At 38.7% G+C, this 18,773-nt stretch overlaps 1 protein-coding gene across 2 annotated transcripts in view; it reads right to left on the bottom strand.

The window, feature by feature from the left end:
* itfg1 (integrin alpha FG-GAP repeat containing 1) overlaps nucleotides 1-18,773 on the bottom strand; it is a 261,975-nt gene that overhangs the window by 90,541 nt on the left and 152,661 nt on the right. For both annotated transcript variants that reach the window (XM_072279639.1, XM_072279638.1), the window contains exons 11-12: nucleotides 13,781-13,931; nucleotides 4,338-4,443 (exon numbers count right to left, since the gene is read on the bottom strand). In XM_072279639.1, coding sequence (XP_072135740.1) covers nucleotides 4,338-4,443; nucleotides 13,781-13,931 — 257 coding nt within the window. The remainder of the gene's footprint in view (nucleotides 1-4,337; nucleotides 4,444-13,780; nucleotides 13,932-18,773) is intronic.

Genomic DNA, 18,773 nt, shown 5'->3' with positions numbered 1-18,773 from the left:
TGCTGGCTCGAAGGGCTGAATGGCCTACTCCTGCACATATTGTCTATTGTTTATGGCCCGGTAGCACTCACGTCGTCAGTGATGAAATGTTTGAGAGGTTGGTCATGAATAGATTGAACTCCTGTCTCAGCAAGGACCTGGACCTTAGGAATAGGTCAACGGCAGATGTAATCTCAATGGCTCGCCACACAGCTTTAGACAACCCAGACAACACAAACACCTATGTCAGGATGCTGTTCATCGACAACAGCACAACATTTAATACCATCATTCCCACAATCCTGATTGAGAAGTTGGAGAACCTGGGCCTCTGTACCTCCCTCTGCAATTGGATCCTTGACTTCCTAACCAGAAGACCACAGTTTATGCATATTGGTAATAACATATCCTCCTCGCTGATGATCAACACTGGCGCACCTCAGGGGTGTGTGCTTAGCCCACTGCTCTACTCTCTATATACACGTGACTGTGTGGCTAGACATAGCTCAAATACCATCTATAAACTTGCTGACAATACAACCACTGTTGGTAGAATCTCAGGTGGTGATGAAAGGACGTACAGGAGTGAGATATGCCAACTGTGGAATGGTGCCGCAGCAACAACCTGACACTCAACGTCAGTAAGACTGAAGGGCTGATTGTGGACTTCAGGAAGGGCAAGATGTAGGAACAGATACCAATCCTCATAGAGGGGTCAGAAGTGGATAGAGTGAGCAGCTTCAAGATCCTGGGTGTCAAGATCTCTGCAGATCTAATATATTGATGTAGTCATAAAGAAGGCAAGACGGCAGCTATACTTTATTAGTAGTTTGAAGAGATTAGGTATGTCAACAAATACACTCAAAAACTTCTATAGATATACCGTGGAGAGCATTCTGACAGGCTGCATCACCGTCTGGTATGGAGGGGCTACTGCACAGGACCAAAAGAACCTGCAGAAGGTTGTAAATCTAGTCAGCTCCATCTTGGGCACTAGCCTACAAAGTACCCAGGCCACCTTTAGGGAGCAGTGTCTCAGAAAGGCAGCGTCCATTATTAAGAACCTCCAGCACCCAGGGCATGCCCTTTTCTCACTGTTACCATCAGGTAGGAGGTATAAAAGCCTGAAGGCACACACTCAGTGATTCATAAACAGCTTCTTCCCCTCTGCTATCTGATTCCTAAATGGACATTGAAGCTTTGGACACTACCTCACTTTTTAAAAAATATATAGTATTTCTGTTTTTGCGTGGTTTTTAAAATCTATTCAATATACGTAATTGATTTACTTGTTTATTTATTTTTTAAAATTTTATTTATTATTATTGTTATTTTTTTCTCTCTGCTAGATTATGTATTGCATTGAACTGCTGCTGCTATGTTTGACAAATTTCTCGTCACATGCTGGAGATAATAAACCTGATTCTGATTCTGTGCAAGCCTTGCACTGGTTTGTCCTCCCAAAGTGCAACACCTCACACTTGTCAACATAAAATTCCATCTGCTATTTTTCAGCCCATTTTCCCAGCTATTCAAGATCATACTGCAAATTTTGATCTGAAAATTTGCTGTCCCAGTTTACCACATCATCATCTAAATCATTAATACAGAAGTAACAGCGGATCCAGTCAGACAGACAACCATCTAGTACCACTCTCTCATTTCTCCTGCTGAGTCAATGAATCCAGATGACTACTTCATCCTTAATGCTAAGCGACTTAACCTGCTGCAGCCTCTCATGCAAGACTTGTCAAAGGCTTTGCTAAAGTCCACGCAGACAATGTCCACAGCCTTTCCTACATCAACCTTCTTGGTAAGAAAGAAGCTTGGGTCATGATGTTTCAATGTTTCTGGAAGTGAAACTGAATATATTAAATCAACTTTGTTGACTCGAATAACTCATAATAATATATTAAAAAAAACAGCAGTAGGCTGTTCAGTCATTTGAACCAACTCTGCCATTAAACGAGATGACCCTTGTTCTACCTCAAACACCATTTCTCAGCACTACCCCAGATTCTTTTTATGTGCAGAATAGCATTGATCTCTGTTTTAACGATTGAGCATTAATGATCGATGCTTGATCCTCCACAGCACTCAGGGGTAAAGGATCCCAATGGTTCACGTCCCATTGAGTGAAAAATAAATACAAGTTAACATACCTTTTATTTTGATACTGTAACTGTCTGGTTCTAAGCTCAAACAGGTGTAACATTTTACTCTGAAAATTTTATATTGTCTCAAGAAGTCACCGTTCATTCTTCTAAACTTTAGAGAACAGAAACATAGCCTACACAATCTCTTTTATATAACATATCTGCCATCCCAGAAATGATTCTATTAAAACTTTGCCGCACTTTCTCTGTAGCAAGTACATTTTTCTTTAACTAAAGTGATGAAAATTGTACACAGTGCCCAAGAGGTAAGATCACCATGGTCCAACAGAATTGCTTTAAAAGCTTCTGGCAATAAAGGGCAACATACCATTTATCTTACTGTATTTACACTTGCATGTTAGCTTTCAGTAATGTGTACAAAGACACCTTTGTCCTTTTGAATATCAATATTTTATAATCTCTATTTGAAAACAAAAAAAAGCAGAGTTTTTTAGGATTTTCTATCGAAGCAGATAACTTGTATTTTCACACTTTACTAAATTTGCTGTATTGTTAACCATTTATTCAGATTATTCATATCCCTGGGAAGCGCCTTTTATCCTTAACAATCTATGCAATGCTAGGGAGGGTCTAACCACTACTTCTTGTAATTCAATGGCACTGGGGTCACCAGTGACCAGAAACTCAACTGCATAAACCATATAAATATCATGGCAACTAAGGCAGGCCAGAGGCTGGGTATGCAGTAGCAAATGACTAATCTCCTTATACCCAAGAACACTATCAGGAACAAACCAGAAGTGTGATGGAATACTCTCTTCTTGACTGAATGAGTACAGTGCCATCACACTCTAAAAGGCTTGACACTATCCACAACAAAGGACCAAGTTTGAGTGACATTCCATCAACCACCACAGACAATCAGTTCCTCAACCATCTGTAAACAATAGTTGCAACTGTACCATCTGCATAAAGTACCATAATCATATGTCTACAATAATTAAACAACATCTCCCAAAACCTGTAACCTTTATCCCAACAAGGACAAAGATAGCAGGGAGATATGAACATTATCACATGCAGATTCTCTTCTAGAAGTTCTGATTTGGAAGTATGTCACTGGTCCTTCACTGTCACCAGTCAGTTGTGGAACTCTCTTCCTTTGAGCACAATGGGAGCACCTTCTCTAGAATGACTGTAGCAGTTTAAGGCAGCAGCTCACCAGATCATTGTCAAGGATAATTAGGAATGGGCTATAATTGCTGGCCTTGCTGGAGACGCCACAAATGAATAAAAAAAAGAACAAATGGTATTTTTCTATGTTGCATCAAATTGAAATCATCAACAAAGCTGAATCAGATATTTTCAAAGTGCTGCCTACAAGTAATGCAAACACAAAGCATATATTCAAGATCTTCACGAATAGCAGTTTAAAATAAAGTATATAACATTCCCATCAGGTCACATCAAGGATTCAGGAATTGTTACAGCCTGAAAGTACAAATTAATTTGTTCTCCAATTTCTTTGCAGTTTCTTTGATATACATGCAATGACTACTGTGAATTTACATAAATCTTCAAGAGTGTTAAGGTATCACAAACATTTTAAGTTGAAAAAAAGTCCATACTATTTCACTACAAGATGTTCTGAGGATCAAAAACTTGTGTGGCAAGGAAAATTATTTACTGTGAACGTTTTGCCTCTTACCAACTTGTCATAGAGTAATACTGTTCAGCACATGTAAATGGGGGCGGGGAATCTTAAAGACAACCTGCATTATTAGAATTGGAGAAGGGTAACACCAGCTAATAGTTTATACTTATGGAAATTAGGCAAGATTTTACTAGAATGAATATACTTTAAAGTTTCCAAAGAATTTGTTAATATCTTAATTTTCAGGTCTATTAAAGGGTTTGTAATTTAAAGTACAGAGTTAGAAATCAGTCTTTCAAAAAATGTTACTATGGTATTTCAATGTGCTGCATAAGTGAAAACAGAAAAATGATTATATTTCAGCATTGCAATAATAAGTCTCAGTGAAAAGCAGCCCTGGGAATTGAAGATAACAACTTCATTATTTCAGCAAAACTACTTCTATGCTCCTTGGTTTCATTTGATTGCAACACTGATTGATCAACAATACTGAAATAAACTTTTAATTATCTATGAGCAGTTTCATTTTAATTTGATAACAACCAGTTTGATTTCAAAATTGTGCTGATGTGATCATTCTCACTTACCAATGACCTTAACAAAGTAAGCGTCAGCATCAAAGTTATTTCGCAAAGCGTGGATGGTGAATTCTGAATTTTCTTTTTCATTTAATACAAGCACATCCAAGATACCCTGCAATTAAAAAAATGGAAAATATTTGTTTTGCAGAAATAGTATCTTCTGACCCTATTGATTACAGTGTAAGCCATGGCTCACCATGTAGCATCTCCATGGGCTCCGAGTACACACCTGAGGACAAATATTTAGGCTGCATTTAGATGTTCTACTGAGCAAGTGCAGCTTTGTTGGAAGTTTCTGCATTTGGATGAATCATTGAACTGAGTTCCAAATTCCATCCCAAGTGAACACAAAATATCCTGTTGCATTATTTCTTGAGTGATATCTTGGCCAGCGCTTACATTCAACTAACATTACATACATGATTATCTGGTTATTTTCACATTGCTTTTTGTGGGTTGTTGCTGAATGAAAGTGGCTATGGTGTTCCCTGTTTTATATCTGAGACTTATCTGATGTGACCAGAGATAGACAGATAGATACTTTATTAATCCCAAAGGAAATTAGTGTCACAGTAGCATTACAAGTGCACAGGTATACAAATAATAGGAGAGGAGTAAGAAAGAATAAGAGATAAGTTACCTCAAACTGTCTAACAGGAAGGGGTCATCACTTCCCTGGCTATAGGTTGACTCATTATAAAGCCGAATGGCCAAGGGTAAGAATGACCTCATATAGCGCTCTCTGAAGCAGCACAGTTATCTTAGTCTATTACTAAAATTGTTCCCCTCTTCAGCCAAGGTGGCATGCAGAGGGTGAGAAACATTGTCCAGAATTGCAGGATTTTTCATAGAGTCCTTTATTCTACCACAGCCTCCAGTGTGTCCAGTTTGACTGCTATAACAGAGCCAGCCTTTCTAATCAGTTTATTTAGCCAGGTGGCATCAACCACATTGATGCCATTGCCCCAGCATACCACCACATTGAAGATTGTACTGGCGACAACAGACTGGTAGAACATGTGAAGGAGAGGCCTGCAATGGACCTCAGTCTCCTCAGGAAGCAGAGGAGACGCTGGCCCTTCTTGTACGTAGTCTCTATGTTAGTGCTCCACTCAAGTCTGTCACCCAGGCGCACCTCCAGGTACTTGAAAGTCCTTACCATCAACGGTATGGAGCAGTGCAGCTTAGTCTTCCTAAAGCCCATCACCATCTCCTTTGTCTTACTGATGTTGAGCTGCAGATGATTCAGCTTGCATCATTTGACAAAATCTGCTACCAGGGCCCTGTACTCACCCTCTCGTCCTTCCTTTATACACCCAACTATTGCAGAGACATCACAGAATTTCTGCAGATGACATGACTCAGTGTTGTATCTAAAGTCTGAGGTATACATGGTAAACAGGAAGAGAGCCAATACAGTCCCCTGTGGGGTCCCAGTGCTGCTTATAGCCATGTCTGACACACTGCTCTGAAACGGCACAAACTGTGGTCTGCCAGTCAGGTAGTTCATTATCCAGGATACAGTGGAAGTGCCAACCTGCATTGAATGGAGTTTTTTCCCCAATGAGGGCTGTATGATATTGAAGGCACTTGAGAAAAACAAAAACATGATCCTCACAGTGCTGTCCTGTTTATCCAAATGGGAGTAGGCTCTGTTCAGCAGGTAGATGACAGCATCATTGATTCCAACGTGCTCCTGGTAGGCAAACTGCAGGGGATCGAAGGCTGATCAGAACCGGAGTCGGAGGTGAGCCAGGACGAATCTCTTTATGGTCTTCAATGTTTGAGGTCAAAGCCTCTGGACGGAAGTCATTCAAGACTTTCAGTTGTCCCTTTTTCGATACTGGGACCACACGTTTTCCAAACAGTCAGGATCCTTTTCAGGCCGAGACTCAGACTGAAAATGCGCTGGAGAATTCCACAGGAGGAGTAACACAAGAGGAACAACGTAAATGAAATTCATCCTTTCTCTTGTTACTAAATGCCTCCAGTATAATTGTGGTACTAACGTCTCTCAGTTCAAAGAAATTATACTTTATAAAATACATATTCAAATTCTTCTGTAAATTATCCTTGTTCAACAATGAAGATTTATACTTTGAAGTTGAATAAACCAATCTATTCAAATGAAATATTTGAATATACTTCAAAATTCGGTACTATTTCTACTAACACTTGCTTTCATTGGCCATGCCTTATTGTAATGGTTGTGATCTGCCTCTTGGATCACTGCAGTCCTTTTAGTGAAGCACAGTGCTGTCAGGTATGTCATGTTGTTTTTCTTTCTCTGTTTGAAGGCAGTGGTAATGGCACAACTGAGTGGCTTGCTATTGGTATGGTTTGCTGACAATTTCATTTAACTTCATTGATACTTCTGTAGTGGAATATAAACTAGGTATTTTTCTGTCTTGAAATGTCCATTTCCCCAAGACAGAAATAGAACTCAAAACATTTGTGAACACAGCTACACAGTTTTAATGCACTTGAAGCACTTGTAAACATTAAAGACAAATATTCTGTGATCTGAGGACAAATATATCTTTTACCATGAGGAATCAAAAACAATTACTTAATGCCTGGTACAGCTGTCTTTAATTTTATCAGCGCTAACAGAGTCTGAAATATGTTTCACTGAGAAATATAATGGCCTTAACTTTCTGGTTCCAAGGGCTTGAAAACTGTTCACAACACCTTTTAATATTCTACAAAATTGCAACTTCTGATGTTCACACATGTACAGTGAAACACATAAACCCAGAGACTGCTGAAGGTGAGATTCTGTTCCTCCTCAAAGTATGCTGCTGCATTACTTACTGAGGCAAAGTTTGATGTAAACTTTACACAATACTTTTCATATTAAAAAAAAACCAATGTCGCTTACACAATACTTCTGGTCCTGAAAAATCAACTTTTTTAGATTATGAGAATACTCAGTCCTCTTTTATTGTCATTTAGAAATGCATACATGCATTAAGAAATGATACAATGTTCCTCCAGAGTGATATCACAGAAAAACAGGACAAACCAAAGACTGACACTGACAGAACCACATAATTATAACATATAGTTACAGCAGTGCAAAGCAATACCATAATTTGATAAAGAACAGACCATGGGCACGGTAAAAAAAAGTCCCAAGTCCCAATCGATTGCCGAGTCCCCGATAGCAGGCAGCAAAAGGGAGAAACTCCCTGCCATAAACCTCCAGGCACCGACAACTTGCCAATGTATTGGAAGCACCTGACCGCAGCCGACACTGAGTCCGTCCATCCGAAAACTTCGAGCCTCCGACCAGCCCCTCCGATACAACCTCCCGAGCGCCATCCTCTGCCAAGCGCCTTTGACCTCGCCCTGGCCACCGAAACAAGCAAAGCCGAGGATTCGGGGCCTTCTGCTCCGGAGATTCTGGTTACCACACAGTAGCAGCGGCAGCGATGCGGGCATTTCAGAAGTTTCTCCAGATGTTCCTCCGTACTTTCACGTCTGTCTCCATCAAATCAGGATTGTGCAAGGTACCCTACTTGACAGATTACAGATATCATTCACCGGAGAGGCCGCGCGCACTGCATCACGCCGCCATCTTCTCCTCCTTCTCCTTGCAGGAATGGGTCTAATTTACCACAATTATTATTTTTAATGTTATTCTGAAAAAAGTATCTATTGATTTATACTTTTTACTGAACCCAAGAGCATGCTGCAATAACTTTCAACTTAATAACATTAAAACATGAAAGATTGTTTTTTTCTTTGGTTTGTGATCAGATTGCAATCTGATTGTTTGCTTAGACACTAGAATCAGATTTAACATCACTAGCATATGTTGTAAAATTTGTTAACTTTGCGGCAGCAGTAGAATGCAATACTTGATGAATACAGAAAAAAAAGAATTACTGCAAGTATACATATCTATAGTAAATAGATAAATTATTATAAGTAGTGGAAAAAAACAGAAATTAAAAAATAGCAGTGAGATAGTGTTCATGGATTCAATGTCCACTTAGAAATTGGATGGCAAAGGGGAAGAAGATATTCCTGAATTGCTGAGTGTGTGCCTTCAAGCTTCTGTACCTCCTTCCTGATGATAACAATAAGAAGAGGGCATGTCATTGGTGATGGGGGTCCTTGATCATGGAAGCCACTCTTCTGAGGCACTGTTCCTTGAAGATATCTTGGATACTATGGAGGCTAGTACCCATGATGGAGCTGACTAATTTTACAACACTCTGCAGCTTTTTATGATTCTATGCAGTAGTCCTTCAATACCAGACGGTGATGCAGCCTGTCAGAATACTCTCCACGGTATAACTGCAGAAGTTTTTGGGTGTTTTAAGTGACAAACCAAATCTCCTCAAATTCCTGATGAAATATGGCCGCTGTCTTGCCTTCTTTATAACTGCATGGATATGTTGGAACCAGGTTAGATCCTCAGAGATTATTATCACCCAGGAAGTTGAAATTGCTCACTCTCTCTACTTCTGATCACTCTTTGAGAATTGGTTTGTATTCCCTCGTCTTACCCTTGCTGAAGTCCTGAATCAGCTCGTTGGTCTTACTGACATTGAGTGCAAGGTTGTTATTGTGACACCACTCAACTAGCTGGTATATCTTGCTCCTGTACACCCTCTTGTCACCATTTGAGTTTCTGCCAACAGTGGCTGTATCATCAGCATACTTATAGATGGCAATTGAGCTATGACTAGCCACACCGATGTTGGTATAAGGAGAGTAAAGTAATGGGCTAAGCACACATTCCTGAGGTGCGCCAGTGTTGACCATCAGCGAAGGGGGCTGTTATTACTAATCTGCACAGATTGTGTTCTTCTAGTTAGGAAGTTGAGGATCCAGTTGCAGAGGGAGGTAGAGAGGCCCAAGTTCTGTAGCTTTTTAATCAAGACTGTAGGAATGATGGTGTTAAATGCTGAGGTATAGTCAATGAACAGCATCCTGAAATAGGTACTTGTATTGTCCAAGTGATCCTAGGCCCCGTGGAGAAGTTCTGATATCTCCCTTGCTGTAGACCTATTGGGGCAACAGGCAAATTGCAGTGGGTCCAGGTCCTTGCTGAAGCAGGAGTTGATTCTAGCCATGGCCAACCTCTCAAAGCATTTCATCACCATAGATGTGAGTGCTATTGGCCAAGATTCGTTAAGGCAGGCTACATAGCTCTAAGAATCATAGAAAACCTACAGCACAATACAGGCCCTTGGGCCCACATTTCTGTGCTGAACATGTACTTACTTTAGAAATTACCTAGGGTTACGCATAGTCCTCTATTTTTCTAAGCTCCATGTACCTATCCAGGAGCCTCTTAAAAGACCCCATCGTATCCGCCTCCACAAGTGTCGCCAGCAACCCATTCCAATTACTCACCACTTTCTGTGTAAAAAACTTACCCCTGACATCTCTTCTGTACCTACTTCCAAGTACCTTAAAACTGTGCCCTCTCGTGTTAACCATTTCAGTCCTGGGAAAAAGCTATCCACACAATCAATGCCTTTCATCATCTTCTACACCTCTATCAGGTGACCGCTCATCCTCCATCACTCCAAGGAGAAAAGTTCACTCAACCTATTCTCATAAGGCATGCTCCCCACTCCAGGCAACATCCTTGTAAATCTCTTTTGCACCCGTTCTATAGTTTCCACATCCTTCCAGTAGTGAGGTGCTCTTCTTGGGAACTGGTATAATTGTTGCCCTTTTGAAGCTGGAGAGTACTTCTAACCACAGCAGTGAGAGATTAAAAATGTTTTTGAAAACCCCTGCCAGTTGGTTGGCACAAGTTTTCAGAGCATTACCCTTGCAAGGGTTCACCTCCTGAAAAGACAGCCTGTCGTCAGTCTCCAAGACAAAGATTACAAGGTCACCAGGTGCAGCAGGGATCCTCACAGCTATAGTTTTATTCTCCCTCTCAAAGTGAGCAGAAAAGGCATTAAGCTCATCTGGTGGTGAAGCACTGCTGGCATTCATGATGTTGGGTTTGGCTTTGTACAAAGTAATGTCCTGCAAACCCTGCCAGAATTGACATGTATCGAATGTCACCTCCAACCTTACTCGGAATTGTTTCTTGGCTCTTGAAATAGCCCTCTGCAAGTCATACTTGGTTTTCTTGTACAGCCATGGGTCGCCAGACTTAAATGGCACAGATCTAGCCCTCAACAGACCACAAATGCTCTGGTTCATCCACGGCTTTTGGTTTGTGAACATACAGCAAACTTTTGTAGACTCACACTCATCCACATAGGTTTTAATGAAATTGATGACAACTGCAGTGTACTCATCCAGACTCAAAGATGAATCGCTGAATACAGTCCAGTCCACTGATTCAAAGCAGTCCTGCAAGCACTTCTGTGCTTTCCTTGTCCATACCGTCTTGGTCCTCATTACTGGTGTGGCAGACTTCAGTCTTCGTCTGTACTCAGGGAGTAGAAGTACAGCAGGTGATCAGACTTTCCAAAGTGTGAATGTGCTATAGCTCTTGGTAGTGTAACAGTGGTCCAGTGTGATGTTTCCTCTGGTACTACAAGCGATTTGTTGGTAATAATTATTCAGTTACTTTTTTAAGCTGGTTGGTTAAAATCCTCCAAATGATGGAGAAGGCATCAGGATGTGTTGTCTCATGTCCATTGATCACATCGCTCAGTTCGTCTAGAACCTGTTTTACATTGGCCTCTGGTGGGATGTACACTGCTACCAAAATGATCGTTGAATTCACCCATGGCAGGTAAAATGGCCGGCACTTAATCGCGTGGTATTCCAAATCTGGTGAACTGGAGTGGGAGAGCACCGTCATGTTTTTACACCATGAGGAATTGATCATGAAGCAAGCAATAAGAATCACTGCATCAAGAGGTTAAACAACATCCCACGAAACAAAAGACGCAAGCGGTTCTAATGTCCCACTGATACAATAACCTAGCTCTGACATCTTCAATTTTATTTACCAGGGACTGCATGTTTGCCAGCAAGATAATTGGTATTGGGAGTCAAAAACCTTGTTTTTTTTAAATGCCCCATTAGCCCACTGTGACGTCCTTGTTTTCACTGCTGTCTTAAGGGGCAGTCTGCTGGCCACAGACCGGTTACCTTGCTAAAACAGTGGATTCTAATTAATTGGGCCATTGGCTAATCGGGACAGCCGTTTAGTTGGGAGAACTCTTATAGAACAAAAACTAGTTGTGAAAGTAGCCAGGATTTCCTTTGTTTATTTGGGACACTATGCCACTTAATTGGGACAGGAGATTGCTGTCAAACAGCTTCTAACTGGCGTCAATCGTGTGCACTTCCGTGGCCATTAGACACTACACCGTGCTCTGAGTGAACAGTTTTTAAATGGCATCAGTTGTGTGTGGTTGTGTTCAAAAAGCAGTGATTTTTGTCACTGATAGTTGGTGAGAAGTAAGTAGTAAGACAATACAGAACTATTTTGCTCACAATGCTTTCAAACATTCATGCTCGGAATGGCTGGGAGTGAAAATGAAACAATTTCACTATTTCAACAAGTTAGAAACTACGAAGAATTTGAAGGATGCAAACAAATGCATTGTATGAAAACAGTACATTATCTATCCAAGGAGGAGAGCATCTCTGGTGATGAGACTAGTTGTGAGCATTCTGGGGCAGCTCACTCACCTTTAGTCTCCACCCTGACACTTAGCACTCACCTGCAACTCCAAGTAGCTGCACGTGACAGCAACCATACCCTGGTACACGTTTTCATTGGAGAACCCACATAATTGGGCCAAAATGTACTGTCCTGATGCATGCCAATTAACCAGAATCCACGTAATCAAATTGACTGAATGTCACAAATCTTGATAAAGATAACACTAGGTAGTAAGTAGCAGGCCAGGCAGCATCTCTAGGAAGAGGTACAGTCGACGTTTCAGGCCGAGACCCTTCGTCCTGAAACGTCGACTGTACCTCTTCCTAGAGATGCTGCCTGGCCTGCTGCATTCACCAGCAACTCTGATGTGTGTTGCTTGAATTTCCAGCATCTGCAGAATTCTTGTTGTTTGACTAGGTAGTAACTTGGGTCAGAAAATAAGTCGTCCAGGCCATAGAGCCCATTGAATATTTGTGGGAAGTATTTATGAGGTCTACACAAGACCAGAAAATTTAGGCCACTGAAGAGTTAAATATTCATATGGATAATATTTTTTGATTGATTATACACTTCAATAATTAAAATTATTGGAGCAATGCTAATTTTCATACCAACACTTGAATCAATAGGTAAGGTGCTTGAAACCATCTTAAATGGGAAGAATGTAAAGTTTTATAGTAGATGAAGTATTTGTTTCTTAGCTTCATGACTACCAGTTGCAATAACTACATTAATAAACTATGGCTGTGAAGTCTAGTTGCTATTTAAGGTATCAATAAACAATTCAATAAAGTATTGCTAAAATTGAAAATGTCCTTTTTCATCACTATAGACTTAATTTTCATCACATTTTATATGTAGAGGTTGCAAACATTCATTCTTTTCAATGGCTTTTTTATTGCTCGCTTAAAATTTTGATAGTTTTGTGCATTTAAAAGTTGGTATCAATTCCCACCATTTATTAATAGTGGAAATCACATGGGTTATATTAGCGATTGCCAAAATTTCTAATGTTATATTTCAAAGGAATTCATGAATAAGAAAATGGCTTATCTCTGAATCATCAATTGTTGCCTGCAATCTCAATGAATTTTGACTCTCAGACATATCTCCAGCATTAGTTACCTTTCCCAAGTGAGTAAAGTTTCAAATTTATTCAGCTGTAAGTTTCTAAATTAAGCTTTAAAAGATTCTTCCGCAAATTAGCTTTCTTTTCTCAATAATTAACTACTAAACTACATTAATGAACATAAAGTGTACAAGATTATCAAGGTGACAGCACAATATATAAGGAGAAGATTTATTCATGCCCCATGTTAAGATGTCAGCTACCAACACAAAATAAATATGACAGGAAATAGCACATTTCCCCAATTAATCTCCTACAAGTTCCATGGATGCTGGTTCTATCTTCTGTAAAAGCTCTAGTAAAGAACGCATTTAAATGGAAATAATGTGTACAAGGATTTTTCAAAAATTATTTTACATTAAAGTACCAGAACAGGTAAATCAGATGTAAATAACATTAAAGCCAAATCTAATTTTGTCTTTACCAGCAGAAAAATATATGTCTTTTCTAGCAAGCATCAGCAGACAACACTCTGTGGCTTGGCTGACTTTTCCAATTTGCCAGCTTATTTTATCTGGCTATGCTTGCAAGGAACTGCACAAAACATACTCCAGGGATTGAATCCAAACACTTCTTTAGCCGGTAGAAACCATTAATAAATGGGGACATGAACCAAATATCTGTGAAATTCCCAAACCAAGCACTCGTGGAAAGCTTGATGAGAATTCAAATTAACAATGAGTAAAAATTTTTTAATAAACACGGTAATGAACTTACATCTTCATAAATGTCAAAGAAGGTCGCCATAACAGCATTCTTGATATGGTTTAAATCAGACAATTCCCAGAGGACCCTGAACATTCGGCCTACGGGCTTGCAACTTGCATCACTGCATGGAACATTTTCCAGAAGAAAAGCTTGTTTATTGCTGTAAAAAGAATTGAGATCTTTAGAGGTTTTTATTTAAAGCAAAGCACAATTTGTTAGTTGAATGTAGAATTTACAGAGGCAATGTAACTCTGAATTGAACATTATTAAATTAGTTGGAGAACTACAAATACAACTCACCTGATTTTTCTTTCTTGACAAAGCAAAATCAGTCCCTCTAACTTGATCTAAATTGTACTGGTGAGCTCCATAAGTAACTATCTGATATACAGCATCAGGTAGTGATCCAGAAGTTAAATTCATTTGCATTGTTAATCTCAGAAGAGAACTAGCTGTTGAAAAGTGTGACATCTTTTTTTCATTCCCAGATCGGAAACACTGCTCTCCCAGTGACCTTGCTAGCTTTGCTGAATCTGAGGTAGCTTTCTGTTGTAGATTCCTACCTACCAGGATTTAATTTTAGATTGCTCAAACTGTTTGATGCCTCGCCCAATGAAACATCAAAATCAGTTACTTTGTTACTCTGGGTTATCTTGAATACAGCTCCAGAGATGAAATGACATCCCCAAAGATGGCGTTGTTTTAAAAAAAATGTATAATGATTCCACCATCAAAATAAAAAAGAGCAATCTTATATCACTCCCATAGCACCTGTAATTTTTTTCTGTATTTGTATCTAATATAGTCTGTTAATACTGTTGGATATTGGCTGAAGCATGATGAATCAGGGATGTTCTTTGTCTAGGATGTTATCAGTCCTGTTGAATACCATTTTGAACATCGATTTAAATAACAGGTGTAGAAATTATTGGAAGTTTGGAGGCAACTTTAGCAGATTATTACATCTTTACCTCTCAATTTTGTTTCTTCTAGCTAACTCTTAAGCCATCAAATTCTTCAAAGAAAAATAGATTAACATAAAGAAAGCAGATCAAAAGCTGCACTGTTATTTTATACATGCAAGCTTGTTTACAACCTACTACACAATTTCAAAGAGATAACAATCCATCTGTTCCTAATCGCAGAAGCTTTCAAAATGCAAATGCATTTCCAATGAAGGATTACAGATTACTTATTACTTCCTTTCAGATAAGCCATAGTTCCAAACAGAATTCTTCCAAAATCTGTAATTTCCTGAAAAATCTAAATTGATATTACAGCCTTCCTAAGCTTTCATAATTTATTTCTGCCAGGAGTGACCAGTTTGTATCATGAAGAAGATGTGCAAAAATATCTCATCACAGATAAGCAGATCACTAGGAGGGGGTCCTAACCTTTTAATTGCTTTTAAAACACATTTTGGAGGACTAACTATAATCACACACCATCTGGCTTTTTCATTTCTGTCAGTGACAACTTCAAGGTACAGGATGATGTCACACAGTACGCCTAATAATTAAAGTGTTTGGGCTATAATTACAAACACTGTTATTAACCCTTCATAAACTCCAGATGCCCAGAAAGCCAGCTTAGACTTTGTTAGAAATAAAACAATATGATTTACAGAACATCAATAATGAATACTTTCAGCAAAATTTATATTACTCTCCAAGATCTATTTATTTAAAAAGGACGGAACTAAACCTGATTTCAAAAAACTATTATATAGCACTTAGTGCAAGAGTACATTTTATTAACTTCTTACCATATTATTAATTTGCCAAATCTAGAGACATTAGAACTGTACTCAGCACTCTACAAAATGCTGTAACACCAGCAACCTGTGACAATTCACTCATTTCTCTCCTTCCCCAGCTGAAGTTTGCCAAGAATTGAATGTTGCTTTTCAGAAGATAGCATAATTATGACTGAGACAATGACAAGTTCACAACAGAGAATGCAAATTTAAATTATTTAAGATTTCAAAAGACTGACTGAGGGGTGGGAGTGGGTGAACAAAAATGTAACATAATTTATTGTGAAAATTTCACCTGAACTATGACATGAAGTAGAGAAAGCTCTATATTCAAAACAGCAGTATTAAAGATTTATGTAACTGCAACATTGTTATGATTATAACAATAGCAATGTTATGATTATAACATGGACTATATACTTTTTCAGTCTTAAAGTTTTTATATTCTGTGTTTTTGCCTGTTCGTTCTCGTTTTTTTGTGCAGGGGAAGGGAGGTTTGGGGGTTGATATTCTTGTTGCATTTTGCGCGGGGGGGTTGGGGGGGGTCAATGTTCTTGATGCATTTCATGTAGGGTGGGGTTTTGAGGTTGCTTTTCTTGTGTTTTTGTTAGTTTTTTTGAATGGGGAGAAGAGTTTGGGAGTTGATGTTCTTGTTGCGATTTTGTTAAGTTTGTTGTATGGGGGAGGGGTGGTTTGGGGGTCAATGTTCTTGATGTGCTTGTGCGAGGGAGGGGTGTTTGGGAGTCAATGTTCTTGTTCAGTTTTGTGTAGGGGAGGGGGGGATCGATATTCTTGATGCATTTTGTGTGGAGGAGGGTGATTTGGGGGCCAATGTTCTTGGTGTGCGTGCGTGTGTGTGTGGGAATGGGGGGAGGGGTTGATGATTGTGTTGCCATTTTTTTTTTGCATAGGGTTTGCTCTCCTTGAAGAATTCCATGGATTTCTTAGTTTCATGGCTATCTGGAGAAGATGAATCTCAGAGTTGTATGCTACATACATACTTTGTTAATAAATGAACCTTTGAAACTTCTTGAATCTTTGATTTATATTAGTAACTTTTCCTTTATGTTATTTTTTTTTAAATAAAAAGCTTCCTGAAGTGGTCCAAGCATCAATTTTATAGATTTAGATCTAAATGATTTCATCATGAAAATTACCTCCTCAAACAATCCTATTTGACTCTCATCTGCAGTGCTAAGACTTATGAAATGAAAGATAATGGAATCAACCCTTTCTTGGGTGTATTCACTTCTCACAGCCCAATTCTTCAATATTTAAAGCTATCAAGATATTTGCAAAAAAATCCTTAGGGGTTGGAGTTGGAGGGAGAAGCAAGCTTTTCCTAGCTTTGAATCCAGTTCCTCACAAAGTAACAAACTACCTTTAAAAAAATAAGAATTATAAAAATAACGATGAAATGCCAATTGGCCCAACCACTCCTTTAATCTTTAGTCATTCATGATTGGTCCTTAACCTATGTTATATACCACATCTCTTTTAACCCCCTTCCACTATTCAACATTTATACATTTAATCAAAAGTTTCTCCCGGTTATTGCTTGAAATCTCTTGGATTTCATTTTATAAACACACATATCTTCCTCAAAGCTCCTTCAATGGCTGGAAACTGTGCATCACCCACCTTTACTCTATGGGTAATTTTGAAATTAAATGGAACATTTAACACTGTAGACAAAGAACCCTATCTGCTACATTTTTGGTCATTCCATCAAACCCTCGTAGATGTTACTTTGGTTCTTCAAATGATTTATGACACACTCTTTTTGCAGAATTCTGCAAACTTTGACTGTACTTCCAATTTAAAATCAATCATGTATAATAGTAACAAAATGATTCCCTACAGAACATTGTACAGCAATACTGTCCATTTCCATTACTCTGAAACAGTCATGGTTCCTCTGCTTAAACCACCTCTATGAACTTTTCTAAAATCCCTTCAAAGGTTTTTAAAAATAAATAAATACAGCATTGAAATGTATACTTTTATTCAATCAATCTCTCCATTTCCCCTTAAACTAGTTTATAAGCCCTACCCCAACACAGTGCAGGAATTTTGCAATTCCTTTTCTTCATTATTTCCACCAGGGTGTTTTCCTCTGGCTTCCCCTACTGCATTAATATTCCTTTCAATCCTAACAGATTATTCTTCTGTACCACCAGCATAACATCGCCAATTTATGCCAGCATTTCCCTTTAGTGCTCACCACCCAATTCATTCTGATTCACTCTGACTGAACCAAAATCCATATTCCTTTTCCACCTGATGTTTCTTTTTCCTATATCCTTTCAATTGTGATGCACATCATCATCATGTACCTCAAAGAATCAGCGAACTCTTCTCTTCCACCAAAATAATCACCTGTATTTCTTCTACCCAAAACACAATTTCTAGCTCTCACCTTCATAAATCACCTTTCTTGGTTTCTTCACATTCTGCCCTAAATTTGCTGCCGACAGTCTTTGTCCAACTTGCTTTCTCAGAGATATCCACATATTTTTGTGCTGCTGATACCTTGGGTTTATATATCTTGAATGGGAATTCTGGGAGTCCCTATTTTGCCAGGAATTCTCATCTATAGATCAAATAAAAGTAAATATGGCATGCAGCCAAACAATTAAGTTGATTGCACATAATGTTTGATTGAGAGACTTTGGACAAATAGATATGATTAATGTTAGATATTAAAAGTGTTTTTAAAAAGAGGAGTTTTATTGGCTAAATATCAGTTCTTAAATCACTGAGGCTAGATTTACTGATATCATCAACTGTCAATATTAAGAACATCAAAACATTACCATTCAATTCAGGCTGATTACCAGCTAAATTTAGAAATTACTGTTATGACTGAATCACAAATCAAATAATTCCATCAAACCAATTTCCAGTAGTGCAGATTAGGCAACTTCACACTGAAATACCTCAACCAACTCTAAATGGCCACAGACAAATTACAGCAGTTAAACAGCTGGAACTTGTAAACAGTAATGCCGTAATCTTGTGTTTAGTTTATTGAAGGACAGCTTTTCTTCTCTTCAAAATGTTAAAATACTCAGATGAAGGAGAAGTTGCCATTGGCTTATCATTTCATCTTAATTACTGCACTTCTGACAAAGTACCACCTTCTCAATAGCTAACTGGTTCATTAGTTTAGATTTCTATAATCAAGTCTCTGGATTGGACTTAAGCCCTGAACCTTCCTTTCAATTAACAGCGGATTCACTTTTT

The sequence above is a fragment of the Mobula birostris genome, chromosome 15 (assembly GCF_030028105.1).
Source record: "Mobula birostris isolate sMobBir1 chromosome 15, sMobBir1.hap1, whole genome shotgun sequence".
In the NCBI taxonomy this organism is placed as follows: Eukaryota; Metazoa; Chordata; class Chondrichthyes; order Myliobatiformes; family Myliobatidae; genus Mobula; species Mobula birostris.
The sequence above is the reverse complement of the archived record's forward strand: the minus strand, read 5'-3'. Positions and strand labels throughout refer to the sequence as shown.